This window comes from Notechis scutatus, chromosome 9, assembly GCF_049901735.1.
Source record: "Notechis scutatus isolate UNSWTSFEM ecotype Mainland chromosome 9, rNotScu1.2, whole genome shotgun sequence".
Lineage (NCBI taxonomy): Eukaryota > Metazoa > Chordata > Lepidosauria > Squamata > Elapidae > Notechis > Notechis scutatus.
The window spans coordinates 14,976,074-14,999,658 of NC_142017.1; the positions used below are offsets into that span (position 1 = coordinate 14,976,074).

Here is a 23,585-nt window from a genome sequence, read left to right on the forward strand (position 1 = left end):
GGGTGCTTCCAGGCTATGAAATTGGGGTGTTATGGATTCATTTCGTGCTAAAGTCGCTCTTTAAAGACACACAGACACAATTGACAACCACAGTTGTTACAAACAGAACAGTTTGGGCAGACCTCTCTTTTATCATTATGCTTGGAGTAGGAGAGAAGGAGAGGAGGTAAGACATTTCGGGAGAACAGGAAAACAGAAAAAGAGCGAGTTTTCTGGTCCTGCCTATTTTTTTTCTGAAGCCATATCTGTGATCAAGGAGTACTTTCAAGACTCAGCCTTAATTTGTAAGTCATTTCAAATAGTTTTAGTGGCAGCAGAAGCATAACTTCAGGCAGCTATAGGGAACCAGAAAAAAAGACAATGTGTCAGCATTCCAGAAAACCTCCACTCCAACAAATAACTCCGAGACAGACATCCTCCTAAAAGTTCTTTTTTATTTGAGTACATCTGGGGAACATCTGGGGAATCCCGAATCTGAAAGTTCCGGGTTTCGTTGCAATATGTAAAAAAACTACAAATCCACCCCCTGCACCCATCATCGCATCACCTGCCCAAATCACCATCCATCCCAACTTGAGACTTTCTCTCACCTAAGTGCAGAAATAACATGACCTTGACTTAGAAGAAGAATGCTACTATGTCTAACCACATACACTCCCCCTCCCATTTTCCTAGGTTCAAGAATGTGGCAGTGTGGAAGTGTCTGGTGCTAATATGGCTTCCAAAGTTGACACAATGTTTGCTTTCTGGTAGTGTGAGACAAGCTGGAGAACGATGAAGATCTGGTTCATTGGACCAGCAACTGTGTACTTCTCCAGCCTTCTGGCTACTTTTCTTATACAGCTGGGTGGTAATCATTCTTGCTTTGTACCGAGACTCTACACGTCAAGTGAATTTTTGCAGCAGGAATGCAGGGTTACTCCTGTCTGTTGATTCTCTAGCCTGATGAACCCTTTTGAGTTTAACTGGTGTGGAAAGGCAGACACCAAAATGGTCACGCAAACCTCGGTCTCTGCATTCCCATCAAAAGGAATGACAAGGGGCGAGGGAAGGAAGGAGAAACACGAGGTCGGGAAAGCTTTCTCCATACTTAGTTGGAAAGCCATTTGATTTCACGGCATGCTCTTTCTGCTTCATAAATTCTCCTTTAAACATTCAACAGCCTGCTAAATTAATATATACTGTGTTCTTTCTTTAATGGGCAGAGAGAAAACTTGTCTCCCAGCGATGCATTTGTTCAGATCTGCTTTGAAAAGGTGCTGCCTGCCGTGTGTGGGGGACATCTGCTCACAAACGAAGGATTGTGCTTTTGATTTGGAGCTGCACCTTCTCTTTTAATGCTGGCTGAGGATGAAAGGAACAGATTCATCTCCTGCTCCTTCCCTTCACCCTATTGCACCCCCCAAAACCACGTGGCTTTACCCATTATGGAGACCAAAACCATCTCATGCAATTGTGCCAAGCTGCCCTATTTATTTATTTAATTCATTTCAGCCAGAGTTTTTCTTGATAGTTTTGTTTTCCTTTGCTTTAACTAAGGGATAAAAGAAGTGAGAAAGATTTAAGATGAGTCCGTCCATCCATCCATCCATCCATCCATCCATCCATCTATCCGTCCGTCCGTCTTTTTGTCTCTTAATTATTTGTGCATATCCCTAGCAAACAAGGCTTTCAAAAGAGTTGTTATGAAGATATGATCTATTTTCCATGATATACAATATCCATCTAAGTTTCTATAGTGATCTTCCCCACCTACCACACTGCTTCATGATGATGGATGTTGGCCTGAGAAGTCATAAACCTGTCATAACTGAGCACTTTGGTTTACCAATAAGAGAAGGTTGTGCTACAACAATGACATTGGACGACTGGTTTCTTATGATCACTGTTTCTTTGGTTAAGTTCTCTGACTTTCAAGGTCAGGGCATAACCTTCCTTTTTCCTTCTTCCTTTTGAAAAAAATATATATAATTAAACTAACGAGACCCTCAATCTGCCCTAATTGTGGTATATTTATTTTATCTTGTGTGGCATACCAATATGCAGCATAGTGCATAAAATTCCCAGAAACAGTATACAAACTATGAATCAAAATAAGAAACACCAGAGCTGTGAATTATTTTAAAAACATGCAGTACCAGTGATGAATAAAATTATGAATAAAATTAAACTTTGTTTGAGCAGTTAGTGGCATATGAGGCATAAGGGACAAATAGAGCCACATTTTAATCCGTTATTTTTCAGTAAGATAATAATAACAGTACGGAGCAACTATGCATTTGAAATGTAGGTAGATTTTAAGGGTAGATATTTGTGCTCTTGTGAGGTTTGGATGTGATAGTTGGCATGAATTGCATGGAAGATATTACCTAGTTGGGTAATGTAATGTCTTCAAGCAAATCCTTAGGGTGCACCAAGAACTTCACAGTTCATCTTTGAGCTACAGATAATTCTCTTCTATTGGAATCAAATGCACTTTGCTAGAATTTACCCAGATTGGTATAACTTCCTGTAATGGCACAGTTGAGGGAGTAATTTCCAAGGAATAAGTTAAACATTTTTCCTCCTTTTGCTGGCCCATTTAAGACTGGGAACCCTTTGCTGTATTTTCCTGGAAGGCAATGTGGACATACTACTTCGATCTGCAAAGAGTTAATGATGGATGCAATTCTGATTCCGATGCAATTTCCATAGGAATACTTTGGTCTGCTGCAAATGTTGGTCCTATCATATTTCTTCCCTTTTGAAATATGAATGTAGGGAAAAGAGATACATATTATTTTGCTGCAAATACTGGAGGGGATAACGTATAAAAAGCAATAATACTTACTCTTAGGCATTACTTTAACTGCACCTTTATTTGCCCTGATTATATTTGGGCAAACTTTTAATGAAGGCTATTTTGCCTGTACCAAATATCAGCCTGACTAGAGATTGCAGTGGTTTCATTTTAATTTTTGAGCCAGTTAAATGGGGTTTTGTTTTCCTTCATGAAACTCAGATACATCCTTCCTTGAATTAATGACAAGAGTCTCTCTCTCTTTTTTTTGCCGTATCTATTTCAGCTTCCAGTTTTATTGCTTGTGTTCTTTTTCAATCAAAAGCAACCCCCATTGGTGTCTCCCTCAAGACTTCAAGATACATAATGAAAATGTAAAGCTTCTATTTCTGATGAAATTCAATGGTGAAATTCCTGTTACGTTTCTCTTTCTTATAGGAAAGATTCCTTTACTCTGGAGAGGGGAACTGAGAATTCTGACAGTCCTGAAGTTTGCAAAGTAACAATGCATGGATGAGGCATGATGAACCACGTATGAGTGATCTTACAGGCCTTTAGATTTTTAAATCTCTCTAGTGTTTAAATTTGTGATGGGATTGTAGTTTTGTTGCATAACTGCTCGCATCAGTGTGGGTAACAGTGAACATCTGTGGCTGTTGCAAAAGGGGGTACAGTCCGTTGTTCATTTCTGGCATGTCCAGGAAAAAAAGTCACAGAAAGCAATTTTGAAGAACCAATCAGGATTGGATCTGCTTAGTACTTATCGGTAAAAGGGAAATCACCAGGAAACTCTTAAGCCTGCAGGCTAAACCAGGAAACTAATTTTAAAATCTTGGAAGAACAAAATAGTAACTACTTCCATGCTGTCAGCAAGAAAAGTGTCTATGAATCATTGAGGATTCAACTTAATCAGAGGAGATTTGACTTTATATAGCAAAAATAGTGTTGTTTTTTTAATTACAAGGTTTCCAGTCCATTCTCTGATACGTTCCATGACCATACACACAAAGCTTGTTCTTTTGCTTAATGACAGTTGTAGAGAAAGTTTGGCTGTTATTTTAACTTTCCAACTTTCTTAGTTGTTATCGTGAAACCGGTGCACAAATTGCAATGCAGCCATCCTTCAATTCACTGTTCTTCTCCACATTTCGTAATGTAGTTACCTTGTAAATCCTTCTAAAATTCTTCTAAAAAAGATATCCCTAGAAATATGGTTGCTACAGAATAACCGGCTTGATTTACTGGATGCTTATTCCTCTGGAATTACCTGCAGCCCCCCAATCTGATTTGGTGTAGAACTCCCTTTGAATATGAAATTTTGTAGCACAATGTCCAACAAACATTGCTGTAGCTGGGAAACATGCAAAAAAATGTAGCATATCTTCTTAAAAAACTTAAACTGGCAATGTTCCTTCCCAAGTAAGAAGACTAAAGAATGAGTCAGAATAGAATAAGAATAGGAATAGGAATAGGAATAGGAATAGAATAGAATAGAATAGAATAGAATAGAATAGAATAGAACAACAGAGTTGGAAGGGACCTTGGAGGTCACCTAGTCCAACCCCCTGCTCAGGCAGGAAACCCTATACCATTTCAGACAAATGGTTGTCCGATCTCTTTTTCTCTTTAATCTCTTGTATTGGAGGGTGCAATGATCGTGTCTGAGGCTGATGCTGTTTATTTTCACTTAATCTTCATGACTTTCTGATTATCCAATGGAAGGGAATATATGTAGCTCAGGGTTTGACAGGGTTCAAGCAAGAAACAATAGCTTAATCCAGGACCTCCCAAGGAGAAAACCATATCCACCACCAACAGCGGGAGGACAAACTACAGTATATAAACAGAAAGTGAAAAGCCACATTAGTCAACGCCGATGATATTATCTAGATGGGCAATGAGATATCTGCAAGCAAACAACCCAGCTCAGAGAGCACAAAGGACCCCACGGATCTCCAACTATATCATGGTTGGCGATGATGTTGGGGGATAATGATGATAATGTTAATAATAAAATAGAGAAAGCAACAGAAAATGAAAAAGCCGAAACAGAGAAGCACCTACCATATAATACTTTAGATGTAACAATTGTTGAAAAACAAAAAAAAGTCCGGATAGTGGACATGGCAGTACCCAAACAGAGCAGAATAGAAGAGACAGAATTGGGGAACATCACGAAATACAAAAGCCTGCAAAAATAAAAGTAGAACAATTGTGGCAAAAGAAAGCAAAGATAGCACCAGTAGGAATAGGCCCCTTTGGTGCAATCCAAAACACCTGGAGCAACATCAGCGTTGACAAAACCACCGTCAGTCAATTGCAAAAGATAGCTTTGCTGGAACTGCTGACATCCTGCAACGAGATATTTAACACCATCGAACAACAACATCCGACAGATGAACAAGAGTGTGTTTGAACATGATTAGCTTGAATATTTAGAACTATCTTGTCGCTTCTCGTTTCCAACCTTCTTATTAAATCAAAGGTGAATGAATCATGGGTGTTTTATTTTACAAAAATCCTTCCATAGTGGGGGAATGGAAAGCAGTGAGAACTATGGTTATGAAGGGGACAAAATTAAAATAAATGTTTGTATATTACTCTTGGAACTAGTTCTCATAAGGCAAGAAGAAAATAACTTGATCGCAGACTAGTACATAAGTATGATGACCCAGGGCGTGGCACAAAGGCAACACAGTCAAATAATAAGAATCCCTTTATTATTTCCAACTTTGCCCCCAATGTCCAGGTTACCTTCTGGCTGGAGAAAAACTCTCCCAGGAACAGCCTTTGACTACAGAAAATTAAGTCCAAAACAGGGTAAACACAAAGTGTAACTTTAAGGCCAATCAAGCCAAACTGAAGTAATTAGTTTGGCAGGGCAGGAGCAAAAAATTCAGACTTGAAGGCATGGCAAAGCTCACACGATTGGGAAGATGCCAGGAACCCAGATAAGCAACGACAATACAAGATAAAGTCACGTTTGCTCCCAGCAGCCCGCCGCATGCAGCCTGCCTTTCTTATCAACTGTCTTCCCAGCTGTGGCTAATGAAGGGAATCAGGGCCCTTTCCTCCCCCATAAGCCATGTGCTCTCTTCTCTGTTCCTCCCTGCGTGCCTTGGATTGAAGAGGGGGGTGGGCCTGGTTCTTCCACTGAACTCCCTCTCCCTTGTTCTACCTCTTCCCTGCTCTGCCAAGCCAGATTTTGCCCTTCCCCAGCCACACTCCCATTCCCTGTCAGCTGTTTGTCTTCCTCCCCAGATTCAGACTTTGACAAGGGCATGACAAGGAGCAAAACAAGAACCAGATGCAAACCTCTTCTGCTGAAAAAGGTGTGTGTCTAGTTCTCCTTCCATTTCTGGAAAGAGATAAAAGACAGACAGACAGACAGACAGACAGATTATTGATTTCCAAAGAAATAGGGCTTTCATTTGAGACACTCACCAGACTTCTTTCATTATAGCTTCATTAATTTCTCTACAATAAATGTGATTATCAGATTAGATTCAGTCTCTAAATGCATGTTGTACCTGTTTCCAGAGAAGTCTTCCTAATACAAGGCAGAATCTTGTTTGTACAAAATGCACACAACTTTTCTTAGCAAAGCATTGCTAAGTCTTGACCAAACTCACCCCCTGCCTTCCTGTTTCTAATGATGGTTTATCTTACAGTTATATCTTTTTTATTATTATCTCTTTTATTCATTAAACATGAAACTCAGTCAACTGAACATTTAAAAATGTATCACAGATACCAGTTACTGGTGCTAATGGGTTATAGGGGTTGCTGCCAGCGTCCTAAGTATCAACCAAGTATCTTCTTAAAATATACGATGTTCCGAGTTAGTGCAGTTTTTTGCAGTTCCGCTGGTGTTCTAGTAGGAAGCTGCAATTTCATTGTTGTTGTTATTGTTATTATCATCATCATCATCATCTCAAAGTAGCAAAGCAAAGAGAACATGCTACTAAGGAAGAACCTGCAGTGATAACAGTTTTTCTTTTTTTAAAAAAATAGTTTTTATTGTGGTCTGTGCTAATTCCTCTCTTTGAATAGATTGATGATTTCAATGCCTGTTTCATTTCAGCTGCATGGACAGCCTGTGAGGTAACAGCTGCTTTGCATTAGAAAAACATCGTGCTTTGAGCTGAAAAAATAATAATAAAATCCCTGGAATTTTGAATAGGCGCTGATAACGCAAAGAGACTGTTTTCTTTTGCAAGTTCCTCCTTTTTTCATCATCCTTTTTTCCCCCCCTTTCCCCCCTTTTCCCAGTTCAACTGTTGGGACTGGTTGCACTTAGAGCACAGTAGGAAGAGAGGCAAAGAATCCAGTTATGAGTTTGGATCAAAGATTTGATCAACACACAAAAGGGAAGAAACTTTCACAACAAACTCAGTTGTGACTAGAATATTTTTGCAAACCATGCTGTGTAGCCTTCATCTGTTTTATGATTCCACTATTTAGGGTTATGTTTATTGTCTATGACATTCACGCTAATGGCCAAACTTGTTTGATGACTTTGGATTTCAAATATATAAAGCATTAGACCACATCATAATTCTAGAAGTGACTTTTTAGGCTAGGAACATTCAGAATTTGTCACAACACTTATTCTTAACAACCACCAGGGGGCATTGTGGCTTAATTGTCATTTGCAGACTCCCAGGTTTATCAAAAGAATTCCTCTGCAATAAGCACATTTGTAAATTTATATCAGGAAGAATCCAATTTTTTGTTTTTTTGTTTTAAAAATGAATCTAAACTAGTATGTTTACATTTGCAGTCAGATTTGCTGAATGAATTTGGATAGTCACAGGACCCAAATCACGTTTTTATTCATCAATATATTTTTTTCTGAAGCAAGTCTCAGAATTAAATTAATTTGCAGAATTAAGCAAAATTAAATGTTTGAATTAGTGATGGATCGGGCCACCTTTTCATATTTCAGTTGCATTCCATGATGGGTATAGCTTGGGAAAGGCTACTGTAGTAAGTGAAAGGTAAAAAAGCTAAATTTGAGGCGTAAGTTAGTTTTTGGGGGCTTAATAACGCCAATCTTGTGTGTATGTATATGTGTAAAATTAATGCTGGCTGTTTAAATTCTCTATCCTATTTTTGTCTCAATCTACTATTGTCAAGCTTACTTATTCTAGTTAAACTTTATTCACGTCTATACACAAGAATCTAGTCAACTAATAATTGATCTAGATAAGAGTCAACAGAATTCAAGGGGAATTGGGCTTAAGAGTGTTTTTGTGGGAGTATAATAACTCTAGACTAATTCCTCTCTTGACTCCGACCCCAGGCTCTGCATGTGTTTGTCTTATATGTATGCATTTATCCTTTATTAATATTAGACTTTTCCCAGCATTAGGATAGCTGAAACAAGAGCTTCTTCCCCCTTACTCCAAACAGACAACAGCCCTTAAAAAAATCTCCCAAAACTACTGAAGACTCAAAAGTTGGCAGTCTAATACAAATGCTTGTGCAAAACAAGACCAAGACATGCACGCAGAGAAAAAGTGGATTTGGGAAATGAACGACAGTGATACATTCAACCTTTTTTTTCCAGAGAATAAGATGACAAGTAAAGTGAAATCTTTCTTGAAGTTACCCCCAGCACATCTCAAATAAAGATTCTCTGAACTTTTAAGGAGACAATGCAAAATTAGTTAAAGCACAAGACTGTTGAAAGAATCTTGAAAACCAGTTTGCTCAGCACCGAAATAAGTTGGATTTCTCATACTCTGCAAGTTATCTTCCCTCCTGCTTCCATTTCTCCAGTCAGAAAGAAACAAAGCACCCAAATTTCCAGACGATTGTATATGGAAGTACTTGCTCCTCTGTTGTTGACAAATAAATAGATTGTGTATATTTATGAAATCTGCTAAGAGCTGTTCAGAGTTAACAATATTTTGTTGGAGAATCGTTTAATTTGCTTCTGCTTAAAATTACTTTAAAGCAGTAACTAGGGAAACATTTCTGTCTTCTAGATCCCCAACAGTTTATTTATTTTAAATCTCTACCATCCTTTCATCCAAACGGAGTGGGTGGGGAAATTTTCCTAGTGTTCAGAAGCTTGCCAGCTGGAACAAAAGGAAACTGCAGCGATGATATTCTAACTGCTTACATATTCTGGTATATTTCTTGTTATTCTACTTGAGTATCTCATTCAGGCAGAGGTTGCCAATAAAGTTTATTGTAGGCGCTAAGTGTCAATATGTGTAGTACCCCCTGCCTAGGGTGCTTGTAATTAAAATGCCACAGATAGTCTGGGAGAAGCATGAAAATTTGATAGCAAATTGATTTCAGGTTCATCTTGAAATTTGTCCTCAGCTGGACTCAATTACGCTGGCAGAGACTGGATGGCTTTTGTCAAAAGGGTTTGCTGGGAGGAGAGACGGGACTGAATATTAAATGCAGCCCTACTTATGACAATTTGCTTTGAACAGAATAGACTTATTTAGAATAGAATTCTTTATTGGCCAAGTGTGATTGGACACACAAGGAATTTGTCTTGGTGCAAATGCTCTCAGTGTACATAGAAGAAAAGATACATTCGTCAAAAGTCAAGAGCCATAGGTACAACACTTTATGATAGTCATAGGGTACAATAAGCAATCAAATCATACTAGGAAAGAGTCCATATAAATCGTAAGGATACAAGCGACAAAGTTACAGTCATACAGTCACAAGTGGTGGGGGGATGGGTGATAGGAGTGATGAGAAGATGAATAGTAATAGTAGTGCAGACTTTGTAATAGTTGAACAGTGTTGAGGGAATTATTTGTTTAGCAGAGTGATGGCTTTCAGGAAAAAAAAACTGTTCTTGTGTCTGGTTGTTCTGGTGTGCAGTGCTCCATAGCATTGCTTAGTTCAACAAGCCTCAAATTGCCTGGATTTTGCCTTTATTATTTTTTGAAACCTCAGGCTAACAGCTTCTGATCTTTGGCTGCTTTGAATGTGTAAATGAGTTTTGGGGAAGTTTGTGGAATGTAACTGAAAAATAGCTTTTGTAATATCAAACCCTAATGTCAGAAGGGTAATGTCTAGAGCCCTGATCTATAGATTGAAATTTACTACAGGTGCCTTTTTTAAAAAAACAGATAAAATTTACATGCAGACTTCTTTAAAATACTTTGTCTAATTGTTCCTTCTCCTTTTGCCTCTTCTTCCCCTTCGCTCCGCTTCCCTATTTTTATTCCTTAAAAGCTTCACAATTTTAAGCATAAACAGAATACTAATTGTCATTGTTTTCAACATATTCTGTGTAAACAAAATTGAAAGCAATGACTTAGAGAGCTCTTTCCAACATGGCAGCCAATCCATTGGCATCCTTGTAACGTATTAAATCCATGCATGGAAAGTTACCTGATGAGTTAAAAACTGTGTGCAAAAAAAGGTTGAAACATTTTTCACCACAAAACCTTTGGAGAAGCTGAACAAAAACGCCATAAACTAGCTTCACAATACAGTCTGGATTTGATTTAGCATGATATGTGAAGCCATTCCAAGCAATTACCTATGGCTTACAAATCCCATTAAACAGAATCATGGTAATTGCACTAACATAACATTTGGTATCAAGCTAACTCAAGCTGATACTTTAGCATGGAACATGCAGCCTGAATCAAGAACCAGCCATTTCAGGACAAAGCTTGTATTTATGAGAGAAAATTCCTATCCATTCTCAGGATATTTTGCCATTCAAGATGGATGTCCCAGAGTTGAAATGAAGAGATAACAGTGGGGAGATCCTATTGCTTGAGGCATTCATTTATTCCCATCTGTTTGAAAGATATGTATTTACTTGAAAGGAAGACAATTCCAGATTTGACATAAAACCTTCCAAAAAGAGAAAAGAAATAGAAATGATTGCAAGCTATTATCTTGTGCAATCTAGAACATCTTTATTGTCTCAGAGTGATGGACTGCAGCTAAAACTAACTCTCGGGCTTCCCTTTCCCTCACCCCAAAATAAGTATTCGATAAATTGAAATCTTTGAAAATGATTGTGATTTTGTTAAGCAAACTAGTATTCAGACTTTAATGCTCTGTGGATTATTCTTGATCCTTTTTGAATTTATATCATTTAACTTGAAGTTCTTTTCCTTCCTTCCACCAAAAAGAGGTGGGAGTGGGAAGAGAGGCCGTTACATTGGAAAAGTAGAAAATGGAGAAGAAGAAATTGGATAGAGATGATGCAACTGGACAGGTACAAAATTTGATCCAAGTTTCAAAAACATCTACACTTTCCGCAAGTGTAGATTTTTTTTTTTAAAGAAATAGGTCACAGGGTTGCCAATTTTGGAGATACCTGATCTATAGAGATGCAAATAGTTGCTTTAGTTTCTAAAGTATTTATAGGTGAAGAACAATAAAGGAAACTGCTGAGAAGTAACTCGGCTTGTCGTTTTGAAACGTGGTCCTTGGTTTTCTAAAAAAAAAAAAAAAGTATGCCCAGATCTGAAATGGTATAGGGTTTCCTGCTTGAGCAGGATGTTGGACTAGACAATCTGGAAGGTCCCTTCCAACTCTGTTATTCTGTTAAGTAACTGTAGCTTGGAATGCTTTGTTCTTAAAAACTTGGAGGGTGATTGCTTGCTAGGTTTATTTAATCCCTTATGTGATGTTTTCCCTACACTTGAATAATATTTGCAACGAGGCAAGTTAATCTCTCTGCCTGTCCAAGGATGGACTCTGTTTTTCTATTATACTCACATTATACTGTAGATGAAATTATTATTTTTCAGTTCCAGTAGCATCTGTTTAGTATCTGCTACTATAAGATCACCAGCACACTTTTCCTGTGGTTTATTCAAAGGACGAAAATCATCTTCCTTTTGAGTAAATGTGGCACTATATTTCTGTGTTGCTGAATTAAAAAGTAAGACACCTATCTGTATTTGCAAAATAATGATGAACAATAAATACCATGTGGTATTCACAGCAGTGGGCCCTCTGAACAAAAACTGGAAGCATAGTAGGAGGGATTCTTCATAACAAAATGTTTAATATTGTGCTAGGCTAACCTGTGGGAAGCTGATTGCTGACCGATGAGATTATTAAACCAAGCAGTGTTATTATTTTAGCTTGATCAAATAAAAGCTCGCATCGAAGGATGTTGCCCTTTCTGAAATCTAAAACATCTTAATGGACAAATTGTTCCACAGTAACTTGGCTGAATCCAAATTAATGTGAGATGAATATTTAGATGGAAGAATACGTAACTTAATTTTGGAGGAGGACCTGCCCTGTTAAAAAGAAGATTTTTTTCCCCCTCTAAAGGAATAAAATGAGAAAGGCATACAATAATTTGAAGGTTGATAAGTGTGAGATTTACTATGTTGACAACATTAGGTCTTTAAAGAAGGGGGAAATGACCTTTCCAGGGGCAAAGGGAGGTAAGAAAATCAAGATGGCGGCAATGACCATGTGTTCAAAGAAGCAGTCCCTTTGTACGTACATGTCTTGACCATTTAAGGGAGGCAAGCTGTAGCCTCATGATTGTGATAGATGACTTCTTTGATTCTTAGCCATTCCTGTAGATACTACCTTTTCTTAATTTTTTAAGATTGTCCTAGTAATTCTTGACATCCTCCGAAATAAATTCACATCATCCAGATGTACCTCTGGTTCAGAGGATCTTGGCTTTTAAAAGGGGAGAGTTCTTCTCAGAAGCGTTTTCACACATAGCATATTGAATGGTGAACAAGAGAGAGCTACTTTTAACATTTATGGTATCTTCTATCCTGGACAGACAATGACTGCCCAATATAGAATTCATCCTTCTTCTTAATCACTTGATCTAACAAGTTATATTTGGTTTTTGAGCTTTGAGCTTTGTCAGTTGATTGCTCTTTTAATCCTCTAATCTCCTTACTTCCTACATGTTATAATTATTTACAGTATGTCTATCTTTCTAATCTTCTCTATAATTGTATTTCTTATAATTATAGATTATCCAACATTCTTGTAATACATGCATTTTACTCTATAGTTAGTGTTGTTTCTATGTTGTGCTGTCTTCCCTTTTTGTCCAAAGCTGTTATATGACCTCCAGATCTCTTCTGGACTGTTAGAAAGACATCCACGGCAGGGTATCATTGCTCTGTTCCTGTGTCTGATTAATATTTAATCAGCCAAGGGAGGAAATAGTATTTATCCCTTAGCAATCTTACAAAGTATCTGAACAGATGAGACACCTTTTCTAGCTTTGGTTATATGTAAGTGGAGGTGATATTGCAGAACTGTTTCAAGTGAAACTAACTATTTTCAGGAATCCGGTAAAGATTTGATATTACCCAGGAAAGGTGGTTTATATTTTTATATTAATGTAGACTTGTAGCAGCAATACAATACATTGCCTATTAATTTATAAAAATATATTACCTGTTAATTTCAGTGTGAGTTAATAACCTTTACCCTTAAACCTTAAATCAACTTATAGATGTAACTAAAACAGACCATGAAGATTTTTTTCTGGTTCAAAATTGTATTAGCTTTGGATTTATTTCTGTTTAAAGTTTTTAACATGGTATTAGACAACTGCAGTAAAGAACAAGGAAGGCCATGTTAAATAAAGACACATTCAATCTAGCATGTTGTTTCTTTTCCCATAGAAGATCCACCTGGATGGAAATTGACCAGAAAGGTGTGTGTAGAAACATAACAAACATGTAAAATAAGAATAGGTAAAAGATGGCAGCTTCGTGATGTACTGCTTTGGTCTCCTGTTCCTCCATTGTTTTTAGTGAGAAGTAGAAACATTCTTTTTCTATAGTGGCCACCAGATGGTCAGTCTGTCTTCCTGATGTTAATAAAGATGGAAGTCTTTTCTCTCTACAGATTGGTCACTGTGATCCTGAATAGAGAAGGCTTCCAGATCTTAGAACATCTTGAAGATAATACAGCACTGGTCCAGTTGTTCCATAGGATAGAAGAAGGAAAACTCATTTTTTGGCTTTTTCAAAAGCTAGAGAAACTCTGGTTTACTGAATTAATTAATTTCTGTTTGCATTCAGGATACTGCAAGATTCTTTGTTCTGCCAAAAAATTCTAAAATGGTAATACATTTAAGAAGCAGTAGCTGCAGAGGCTGAAAGATAGATGGTCACTGCTTTGGAATCCCTTCTTTCATGTTGGGTATTTATTTCTGATCCAACAACAACAATTGTAGTGGAACTAACTGGCTTTATAAAAGCAACTGTACAAATAGCGGGTTTTAACCCAAATGAAAATCAACCTACAGAAATTTAGGTTGTGTTCTGTGTCAGTCGATAAAGACTTCAAACTTCTCAAGACCGTTAATGTAATGATCTTGGACTAGAATCCTGAAGATTTAGCTAGTATACTTTATTTATATATAAGCAAATTCTAGAGATGGGTTCTGAGGTTTAATTTGAAGAATGCAATCTTCCTATATTTTTGTTAATATCGTCAAGATGGTAAAACCAAGGAAGTAGGAACACCACGGATTTCTAGAAGTTGGTGGAAATACAGAACCTTAGAAATGGTAAGGCTAAATTCTCAGTCTGATTATAGTGAAGCAATTAAGGCGGAATCCCTGCAAATACTTTCTTCCTCTGTTTCTCACATCTGGATCACATTGGTTCTTCTTAGATTAGCCAAACTCTACTGCTTTTCCACAATCTCTCATCTTTTTGCACCAGGTTAGGGACATCATGGGGAAAAACTTATCTAAGAATTGACAATGAAATTGATGGCACTTAATCAATCAAAATCCATGAGACAGCTACCTTTCGTGTAGGAAGAATTCTTTTGATTTCGTCTAATTGTTGATCAGCTGAGAGAATCAGATTTCAGTTCTTTCTTTTAGAAGGAAGTCATCATCCCTGCCACTTGGGGGTAGAATTGTTCCAATATGCAGGTATTTCTCTATAGGTGTCCAGACCTCTCCTCTTCTCTTTCCCTCTCATTTTGGCCCTTGCCTCCCATCCATCCTTAATATTTAAACCATTGCAAGAGAATAGATTACATTGTGAATTTTAACAGCATAGATTTTTCAAAATTATTATTATTTAAATCTTTTAGAGTTGGTTTACCTATCTCTTAAAATGGAAAACTCAATCTTCCTTTCAGAATTGGTTAGCATTCTTCATTTCAGGTTAACGTAGACTATAATATTGACATGCATTGTTTCCTTTGGAATTTGCATGCTACCCGGCGCCAGCTGGCAGGAATTAAACTCTGCTATTCCCTAATAGAAAATAATGGCAACTAGAAGTGACATGTCCCATAATTCTAATTATACTGAAAGAGCATGGATGACAGGCTTATTGCAAAAGTGGAACCCTAGAGTGATATTGACTAAATTTTTCAACTTTCTAGTTTTGGACCTATCGAGCTCAAATCTATTACTGTTCAGACAAATGTCCATAGAATTGCAACTTTAAAAGCTGCCCTTTAGGCTTATCCTGCTTTTGGATTTTGGATTGCATCTGAGGATTGAATTAAAAAGAAATGGCAGAACTTGAGATGGTGTCTTCTTGTAGGAAGTTACACATTGTTGATGCATGAGGCATTTGACCCGCTTTACAAAAGAGAGAATTTGGGTTTGCCTGTTTTCCTAATGCTGATTGTTTGTGCTTCCTACCCAGGGATTTAAGAGAAGTACGTATGACAGAACAATTAATCAGTGGAACGACTTGCCTCCCAGATGTTGTGGATGCTCCAACAGCCATTTGTCTGGAATGGTATAGACTTTCCTGCCTGAGCAGGCAGTTGGACTAAAAGACCTCCAAAGCCCCTTTCCAACTCTGTTATTCTGTCATTCTGTCTGTTGTGGCTTATTTAAAGAAGAGCTGAAATGTCAGAATCATTTCTGGTTCCACAGGATGATGGTCACAATGATACCATCACCTTGTCCTATCTCTGCTTCATTTATACCATTTTAATAACCTATCTATCTTTTGTTGGTGTTCCTACCACTTCTTGTCTACCTCTTCTTCTTTTTTAAGGCTGGACTTAGGGCTAATCAGAAATATTTCCCACCCCTTTCCATTTTTAATTAGAGAAGGCAACCATTCGAACCTTTTCCATGTCTACTATAACTACAGTAACTATATATCCTTCATTATAAAGGACTCCTTTATTCCAGAAAACTGTCTTTTAAGCTTATTTATTTTTCAAAACAATCACTTTGTCCTTTATTTTGATCATTTAACTTTTAAGTGCCCAAAAGGCACTTAATGCACAGTCTTTCACATTCATGTGAACAATTGAATTGCATTTTAAAAAATAAATTTACATACATGGTTTGATTTTAGAAATCTTTATTAGAATATGCATTGATGGAGGTTTTTTTCTTGCTTTTGTTCTTGAATTTTCCTCTGTTTAAAAAAAAAAAAAGTTATAACCAAATCATTTCCCCCCCCTATTCTTTTGAATCTCTTTCAGATTTATCACTTTTCCAGGTTTGTCCTTTAATTTTCCCAAGAAAATAAAGGTCACTCTACGCTACGAATCTAACTTTATCTAGCTAATAGCTTAAACTAAACTAAGAATTCTTTGGCATATGAGAAAAAAAAAATTCTTGTTCTATTAAATATTCCCATAAGCAATGGCATTTTTTTTCACTCTCCTCTGTTTCTTAAGAGTGAGCACTGAAATCCACGCATAGCTATTTCTGTTGGTTTTGCCTTAGTATATTATATGCTGATTTTAATAAGAGTTTTGTTTCTCTCCTCACACCAGACAGAATGTGAGAGTGTGCCAACCAGTGCTACAACTGGAGTTGTGTAATGAAGATAAAATGGCTATAATGATGACCTTTCTGTCCCTTTGCTATACACTGTCCTTCTCTTTAACTGAACACCTTTTCAAATGAACATATTCTGAACTCTTGAACTGCTTATTCTGTTCACTGAGCGTATTGCTCAATCTACACTTCATCATAATGTGTCACCAAAGACTGTGTGTTTCCTTGTATTTGATGTCTGGATGAGAGGTGGGGGCGGTTTGGTCGATGGCAGGGACTTCACTAGAATCAGAAATTGGACTGTTCAGGGATTACATTAGTTCAGCCTTATTTATACTAGCTAGGTAGTCTTACAGCTATAAATTTAGGGCGATTCTTAAACAATTTTCGTAGGAGTAAAGAGACTTTTAAATATATATCATGAAACTCTGTTGTAGTTGAGCCAAGTCTATAAGATCAGTTGATAAGTCATCTGCTCATATCTGCTGGACCTTACATTTCTTTCCATTGGCTTCAAATGCTTTATATTCTATTAAAAAGGCTTGACAAAATTATCAGAATGATAGACTACAGGAGACTATACAGCTCTTGTCAAACTGGAACATGGAATGGAAAATATTATTTAACTGTGCTTACTGCTGGGTAAATTCAGAATGAGATCATCTCAAGCAAGCACATGTTAGCTTGATTATTTACTAGTTTTAAATTTGGCCTCGTTCTCAGCTCTAGTTATATTTTCCCTGCAAGAATTGTCATTGGAATTACAACAATACTTGGAGGTCTTGTGATTAGATTGCAATTCCCTCTGTGCTTCTTTCTATTGTCCTCAAAATATAACCGGTAATGTTGACAGCAGCTGCATCTGCAGCATTGAACAGATCCCCAAATATTCTCATTGAAAGTTCCAAAATAAACTAGATTACTTGGTTCATTTAGACTGAAACTTGAATTTCCACCTAATGAAAAATATAGTTTCTGGAGGCTTTGGAATTCTGAAGAAAGCCTATAATATTATGATATGATCCTTATAACATTTTACAAGCCATTCTCCGTGCCACAGCTCCTTTGGTGATGTCAGTAATCAACTTGGGGAAAAAAAAGGGCTAATGCTGAGTGAGCTTGGTTTGAGTTCTTTGCATATGAGCCTAGTTTGTAATTAATCCAGAATTTGAAAACTATCTAATATTTTTCTATGGACTCACTAGTTCTGAATGTTTCAAGATCACAGCATTAGTAGCAGAGTCCTGTCCCCCGCTCAAGCTTTTAGGAAAAGGTCTCAGACCATCTGAGAAGGTGTCAACAAACACAGCAAAAAGATATTCCTAGAATTCTGAATGATGAAGGTAGATGAAAAATAATCTCATATGTAACCTATATCTACATAACCACCCTGTTATGATTTTGCACACAAATTTATATCTTATACTAGGTTTGCTTATGTTGGAGCTTTTTGTAGAGGTTGCTCCTCTCCTTGTTCAATGGTCTTAGTAACAGAATAAAGTTGAGCAGGGAAGTTACTTGCAGCATTAAACAATGAATCAACGTGCCAGAGACAATTTGCAAATTGAATAGACTGAAAATAGCTTCTTTGAAACTTAGTAGAAATTGAAGATCTGCATGGAACCTTGTAGAAGTGGATCCTTAATCCTGCTCCGTTTCTGTTCTAAATCTATATTTGTCCATAATGAAAGTATTACCAAAAAGGAAACGAAGGAATGTTTGTAGTATGTAATAATATTGCTAAGTTGGAAGCACAAAGCATCATAAATATGCTTAGCCCACAGGCCATCTGAAATCTTAGTTGCTAGGATTTTTTTTTTTTTTTCATTTTAATCTGAGTCTCCCGATATTTAATGAATCTGAAGTTGAATGTTGGTCTCATAAGAGTCAGGCTATAGCTTCAAAAAGTTGCAGTCTTTGCATTTCACAGCTAACACAGCTGTAGTTTGAAAAGAACATACTTCCCCAAAATGCGATTGCAAGAAACGTTGAAAAATAAATAATTACAAAAATAGTCATGGGAAAGGACATGGATAACTCCCCTGATCCTCAATAGTGTATTTTTTTTGACAGCTATTTATTCTGAGCAGATAATATTCCTGCAGAATATCCAAAATAGTCCTATTTTCCTGTGTCCGAACTTGTACTAGGAAAAGGAGAATCTCTCCAAAGGAGCCTTTTGTATAGTATACAATGCAAAATGCAAGGGCTATTTGCTTTTAAATTTTAAGATGGAAAAGTGTTTCATTTTGTTCCTGTACATCAAAACTCTCTTCTGCCTTTCCTTTTTTAAACTGGCCCGTTGTGCCGAGTTCTCATTATGCTTAATACACCTTTACTTCATGCACTGGCAGTGAACTGGAGTATTACGGAACTCTGCATACGTATGACATAAAAAAAAATACCATTGGAGTTTTCTCAGAGTTTACTGAATAGCAGACTAATATCACTTGGAGGCACAGCAGAGAATTCATTACACAGCAAATTCACCTTTCCTCCCATCGGGTGGGTGTGCTGGGGAGACGGTGTGGCTGTAACTATTTCAGGTTGAGAAGCCATTTAGATCTCAGGTGACAGGAGATTGGAAATTACTTTGAATGCTTGTTTAAAAGACCATGGGCACTGTAGCATTTAACTCTTTGTGTACAGTTTGACATTCAAGAGATCCTTCCCCCGTAATATGTAACTATGTCCCTTGTTTCAACCCAGAGAAAGGAAGAGTTGGTAGCAACACTACTGCTGTATAATTTTCACTCTTAGCAACATAAATGTTGGGCTCAATTGGGGTCATAAATTGAGGATTATGCATACTCTGCCCCAGGCGCAAACCACCAATCTGGGAAGATTCCTGTGAAAAAGGCATTAAGCAATAAAGTCGCCAGTGGAACTCTTGAACACTGGAAGTTTTTAAGAAGAGATTGAATAACCATTTGTCTGAAATGGTATAGAGTTTACCACCTAAGCAGGGGGTTGGACTAGAAGACCTCCAAGATCCCTTCCAACTCTGCCTATTCTATTCTATTCTATTCTATTCTATTCTATTCTATTCTATTCTATTCTATTCTATTCTATTCTATTCTATTTCTATTTCTATTTCTATTTCTATTCCTATTCCTATTCCTATTCCTATTCCTATTCCTATTCCTATTCCTACTCTACTCTACTCTACTCTACTCTACTCTACTCTACTCTACTCTAAAAGATACTTTTTCAAAAGGCAACTGGACTGTTTTTTTCCTTGAGGAAGAAATCTCCCCCCACCCACCCCCACCCCATCATCTTGCCAGAACCAATGAAGCTTCTTAGATGAGAATGTATTCTTTATTTTCCTCAAAGGGGAAAAAAAAACCAGTCCAGTTGCTTTTTGAAAAAGCACTTTGAGACAGTGGTTAGGATGCTGTACAAAGAGTACAGGATCAGGGCCACTGTCCACCATGGAAAACCTCTGAGTGACTTTGGGTGAGTCCTTTTCTGTGAGCCGAACTATCTCACAAAATTGGGTAGTTCATCCCTCCAGGGATAAAATGCAGAGAGATTCTTACATCGAGCTCATGAAAAGGAGGTAGGGCATAAATCAAATCAAAGAATGGGAGATACCTGCCTGAAATTCTGCGAAGTCAAAATTTTAAGATTCCCAGCATCCCAACTTAACTTCCTGTTTGTTTTTGACAGAATGTCCTTGAGGCAATAATTGCATCTCTGCCTAATTAACCTATTTTGCAAGGTTGCTGTGAAGATAAACTCTCTGTGTTTGTCCGTGTCCGTGTATGTGTGTGTGTGTGTGTTTGAGTCCTACACCTGGGACTCTCAATTCTGTGGAAGCAAGGACAGAATGTGTGATCCAAGGGAAAGCATGCTCAAGAGATAAATCCTACTTCCTAAATCTTGGCACTTCATAAATTTAAATACACATTTGTGTGTGTGTGTGTGTGTGTGTGTGTGTGTGTGTGTGTAAGGGGAAAGCAGCAGCTGGCAAGTCAGTCCTTCTCACTTTATGTTGATAAAACTCTATAAGCGCTGCTTTTGTTTAAGGGTGTATTAATTTAACTTCGGTTGTATGGAAAGGTAACAGTTTCCCAAGATTTAAACTAACAACTTCCCATTGTAAAGCCTAATATGATTGATAGTCTCCATCTGTTTCTCTACAGAACCTCCTCTCTCTCTCTCTCAATCCAACATCTACATTTTATTTTCCACCTGAATCATAATCTGGGCAAATCCCCTCCCCCCCCAAAAAAAATCCAGAAATGAGTTTACAGTCAGAAGAATCATTCTATTTCTAAATCAACGCTGTTTATTGTAATACAGATCCATGGCTAGTTTCCACTATTTACCATGCATAAAAATTAATCTTTTTGTTTGCATTTGTGTTGTTTGATAATGGTACTAGTGACAATCTTGTTCATCTGTTGGGAGTGAAGAGCATACTTTGCTATTTAACTGTTGCAGCTGAGTAAACATATGCTTTTGTCAACTTGGAAATATATGCTCCTACTCAAGAGCATGCAAGATCTTTAATGAAACTGTACTGCAATCTGATCTGGAAATCAAATTTAGCAGTCATAGCCCTTTCATCTTAGGGTTATTTGTTTCTAATAGAGCATAAATATCAAAAGTCAGAACATATTTTATTAATAAAAAAAACCCAAGAATTTGGAAAGTAAATGTTAATGAAGTTGATAAAGATGATATTTACCGAAACAAGGAACCTGGGTATATACCCTCTTTGTGTCACTACTTCTCCAGTTAATACCATTTGACACAATCTACTTATTACAATTTGCCAGAACATTTTTGCAAAACCTCTGTTGCAAAATTATATATTGTTTTATTAGGGAGAGCCAAAATCTCCATTTCTTGAACTGTTGAAAGTTGACAGATAAAGGGGAATAGAAAAAGCTGTGTTATGGCTTCCTTGAACAAATCTTTAGCACTGTGATAGTTTTATAAAACTAAGGCATTTGAAGACAATGCTCTGTTTGGTTTCTTCCTTCTCTGACTGGCCCATTAACTGGCTGGCCTATCCATAAATGTATATGGGATAAACTGCAGTACATTCAAAGTTGAAGGAGAAACGAGATTCTCCCTTGGTGGAGCACAGAGGTGATGCGAATCTGATACTACAGTTACAAACTGCTGAGCCAAGCTACAATTTCATCTTCCTGGCTAGTTGGGAAAAAAAAAATGAGGAGATGATCAATGGAGGAGGAGGAAGTAGAAGAAGCTATTTTAACTACCACTGACTTTGTGATATTGGCTTTTCTTGCAGTATGCAGTGCAAACCTATTTCTTAATATAATTTCTATGTTAGGTTAAGAATCCTGATTCCAGAAACTTTGAGGAAGAAAATACATTGACCCAAAGTGGTAGAGAGTTAAAGGCATTCTCAACTTCACTTCTTCAGTGCTAATCCATTGCTGGAAATTCATAGGTCTCAAACTTTAGGATATTTGTTTGTTTGTTTGTTTGTCAAACATGTACAAGATTGCAGGTATAGGTATAAACATAAAGATAAAGGAAGTAAATACAGATAAATGGGGACAGTAAGACAGGGACAGTAGACACACTGATGTGCTTATGCACGTCCCCTTTAAGGACCTCTTAGGAATGGGGTGAGGTCCACAGTTGACAGTTTAAGGTTAAAGTTTTGGGATTTGTGGATGTCACGACAAAGTCAGGTAGTGAGTTCCAGGCATTGACCACTCTGTTGCTGAAGTCATATTTTCTACAATTGAGTTTGAAGTGGTTTACCTTGAGTTTGTATCGGTTGTTTGCCCGTGTATTATTGTGGCTGAAGCTGAAGGCATTGTTGAGAGGCAAGACGTTGTAGCAGACAATTTTATGTACTATGCTTAGATCGGACCGCAGGCAGCACAGTTGCAGATATGTCAGCACTGTCCCAAACACCACTAGGTAGAATTTAAATTTGCTGCATCCAAAGCCAAGATGATTTGCTAGGTAAATTTGTCTCTTGGTTAAGATCTTGTTCAGAGTTCCTTTCCAACTGTTCCTCTTTGTTTGTTTTTTTAAATCAAATATACTGTCAACTTCTAAAGTCTCTTACCAGTTTCCAGTCAAGTATAAAACTAAAACTTTAACGAAAAAGCATTAAAATTATGCAATTAAATCCTGTTGCTTTTTTTAAAAAATGAGTGTTTTGGGTTAGGACACATAGTTCTCCAAGATCTCATGGCTGTTGACATTCCGTCCTGAAGTAGAGCTTGTTCTACAGTTATTGATTTTCTTATTGGGGCTTTGCAACGGTCAAATCTAAAGTTCTGCATAGTTTCTCTACACTTTTCAAACAGATCCTTAGAATCTATCAGATCATAAGTATATAGTCTGAAGTGTTTTTTAAAGAAGCAAGTTTTCTGCCTAATTCTCAGGTTTACACGGCTTAGATCCAATCTACTTACTGTCTGACTTTCTTGGATCATTCATGGGGTTCTTCCATGGCTACACAGGAAATCCTTGTATTACAACAGTTCATTTAGTGGTGGTTCAAAGTTACAACAGTACTGAAAACAGTGACTTACAACTATTTTTCATAGTTACAATCTTTGTAGCATCCCCATGATCATGTGATCAAAATTCAGATGCTTGGCAATTGGTTCATACTTATGACCATTGCTGTGTCCCAAGGTCGTGTGATCAGCTTTTGCAACGGTCTGTCAAGCAAAGTTAACAGGGAAGCCAGATTCACTAACAACCAAGTTACTAACTTATCAACTGCAGAAATTCACTTAACAAATGTGGCAAGAAAGGTCGTAAAATGGGGCAAAACTCACTTAACGAATGTCTCACTTAACAACATAAATGTTGGGTTCCATTGAGTCAAGGGATACCCTATACTTGACATCAGTACTCAAGTCTCAACCACAGTGACATAAATCGCCACCAGAATTAAAGGAAGCTTGAGTTGAAGAAGGACTCAGAGCAAACTTCCTTTTACCAGTTCTTTTAATGACGTTTTGACTTTATTATTATGGTATTATTGCTGGGATTCTTTCTCTTTTTTTTTAGCATGCCATGATTAAGGGGCTAAGAACATGTAAATTTTCTAAAAGAGCAAAGAAGCATGGTTAT

The 23,585-nt window shown here is 37.2% G+C and overlaps 1 protein-coding gene across 5 annotated transcripts in view; it reads left to right on the forward strand.

The window, feature by feature from the left end:
- The window catches only part of WWOX (WW domain containing oxidoreductase), a 575,077-nt gene that overhangs the window by 177,649 nt on the left and 373,843 nt on the right, over positions 1–23,585 (forward strand). The window contains exon 9 of one of the 5 annotated variants that reach the window (XM_087971626.1): positions 1,206–4,926. The exons of the other annotated variants lie outside the window; for them this stretch is intronic. Coding sequence (XP_087827752.1) covers positions 1,206–1,313 — 108 coding nt within the window. The 3' untranslated portion in view covers positions 1,314–4,926. Of the gene's footprint in view, positions 1–1,205; positions 4,927–23,585 lie in introns of those variants that run through there. 5 annotated transcript variants of the gene reach the window in all.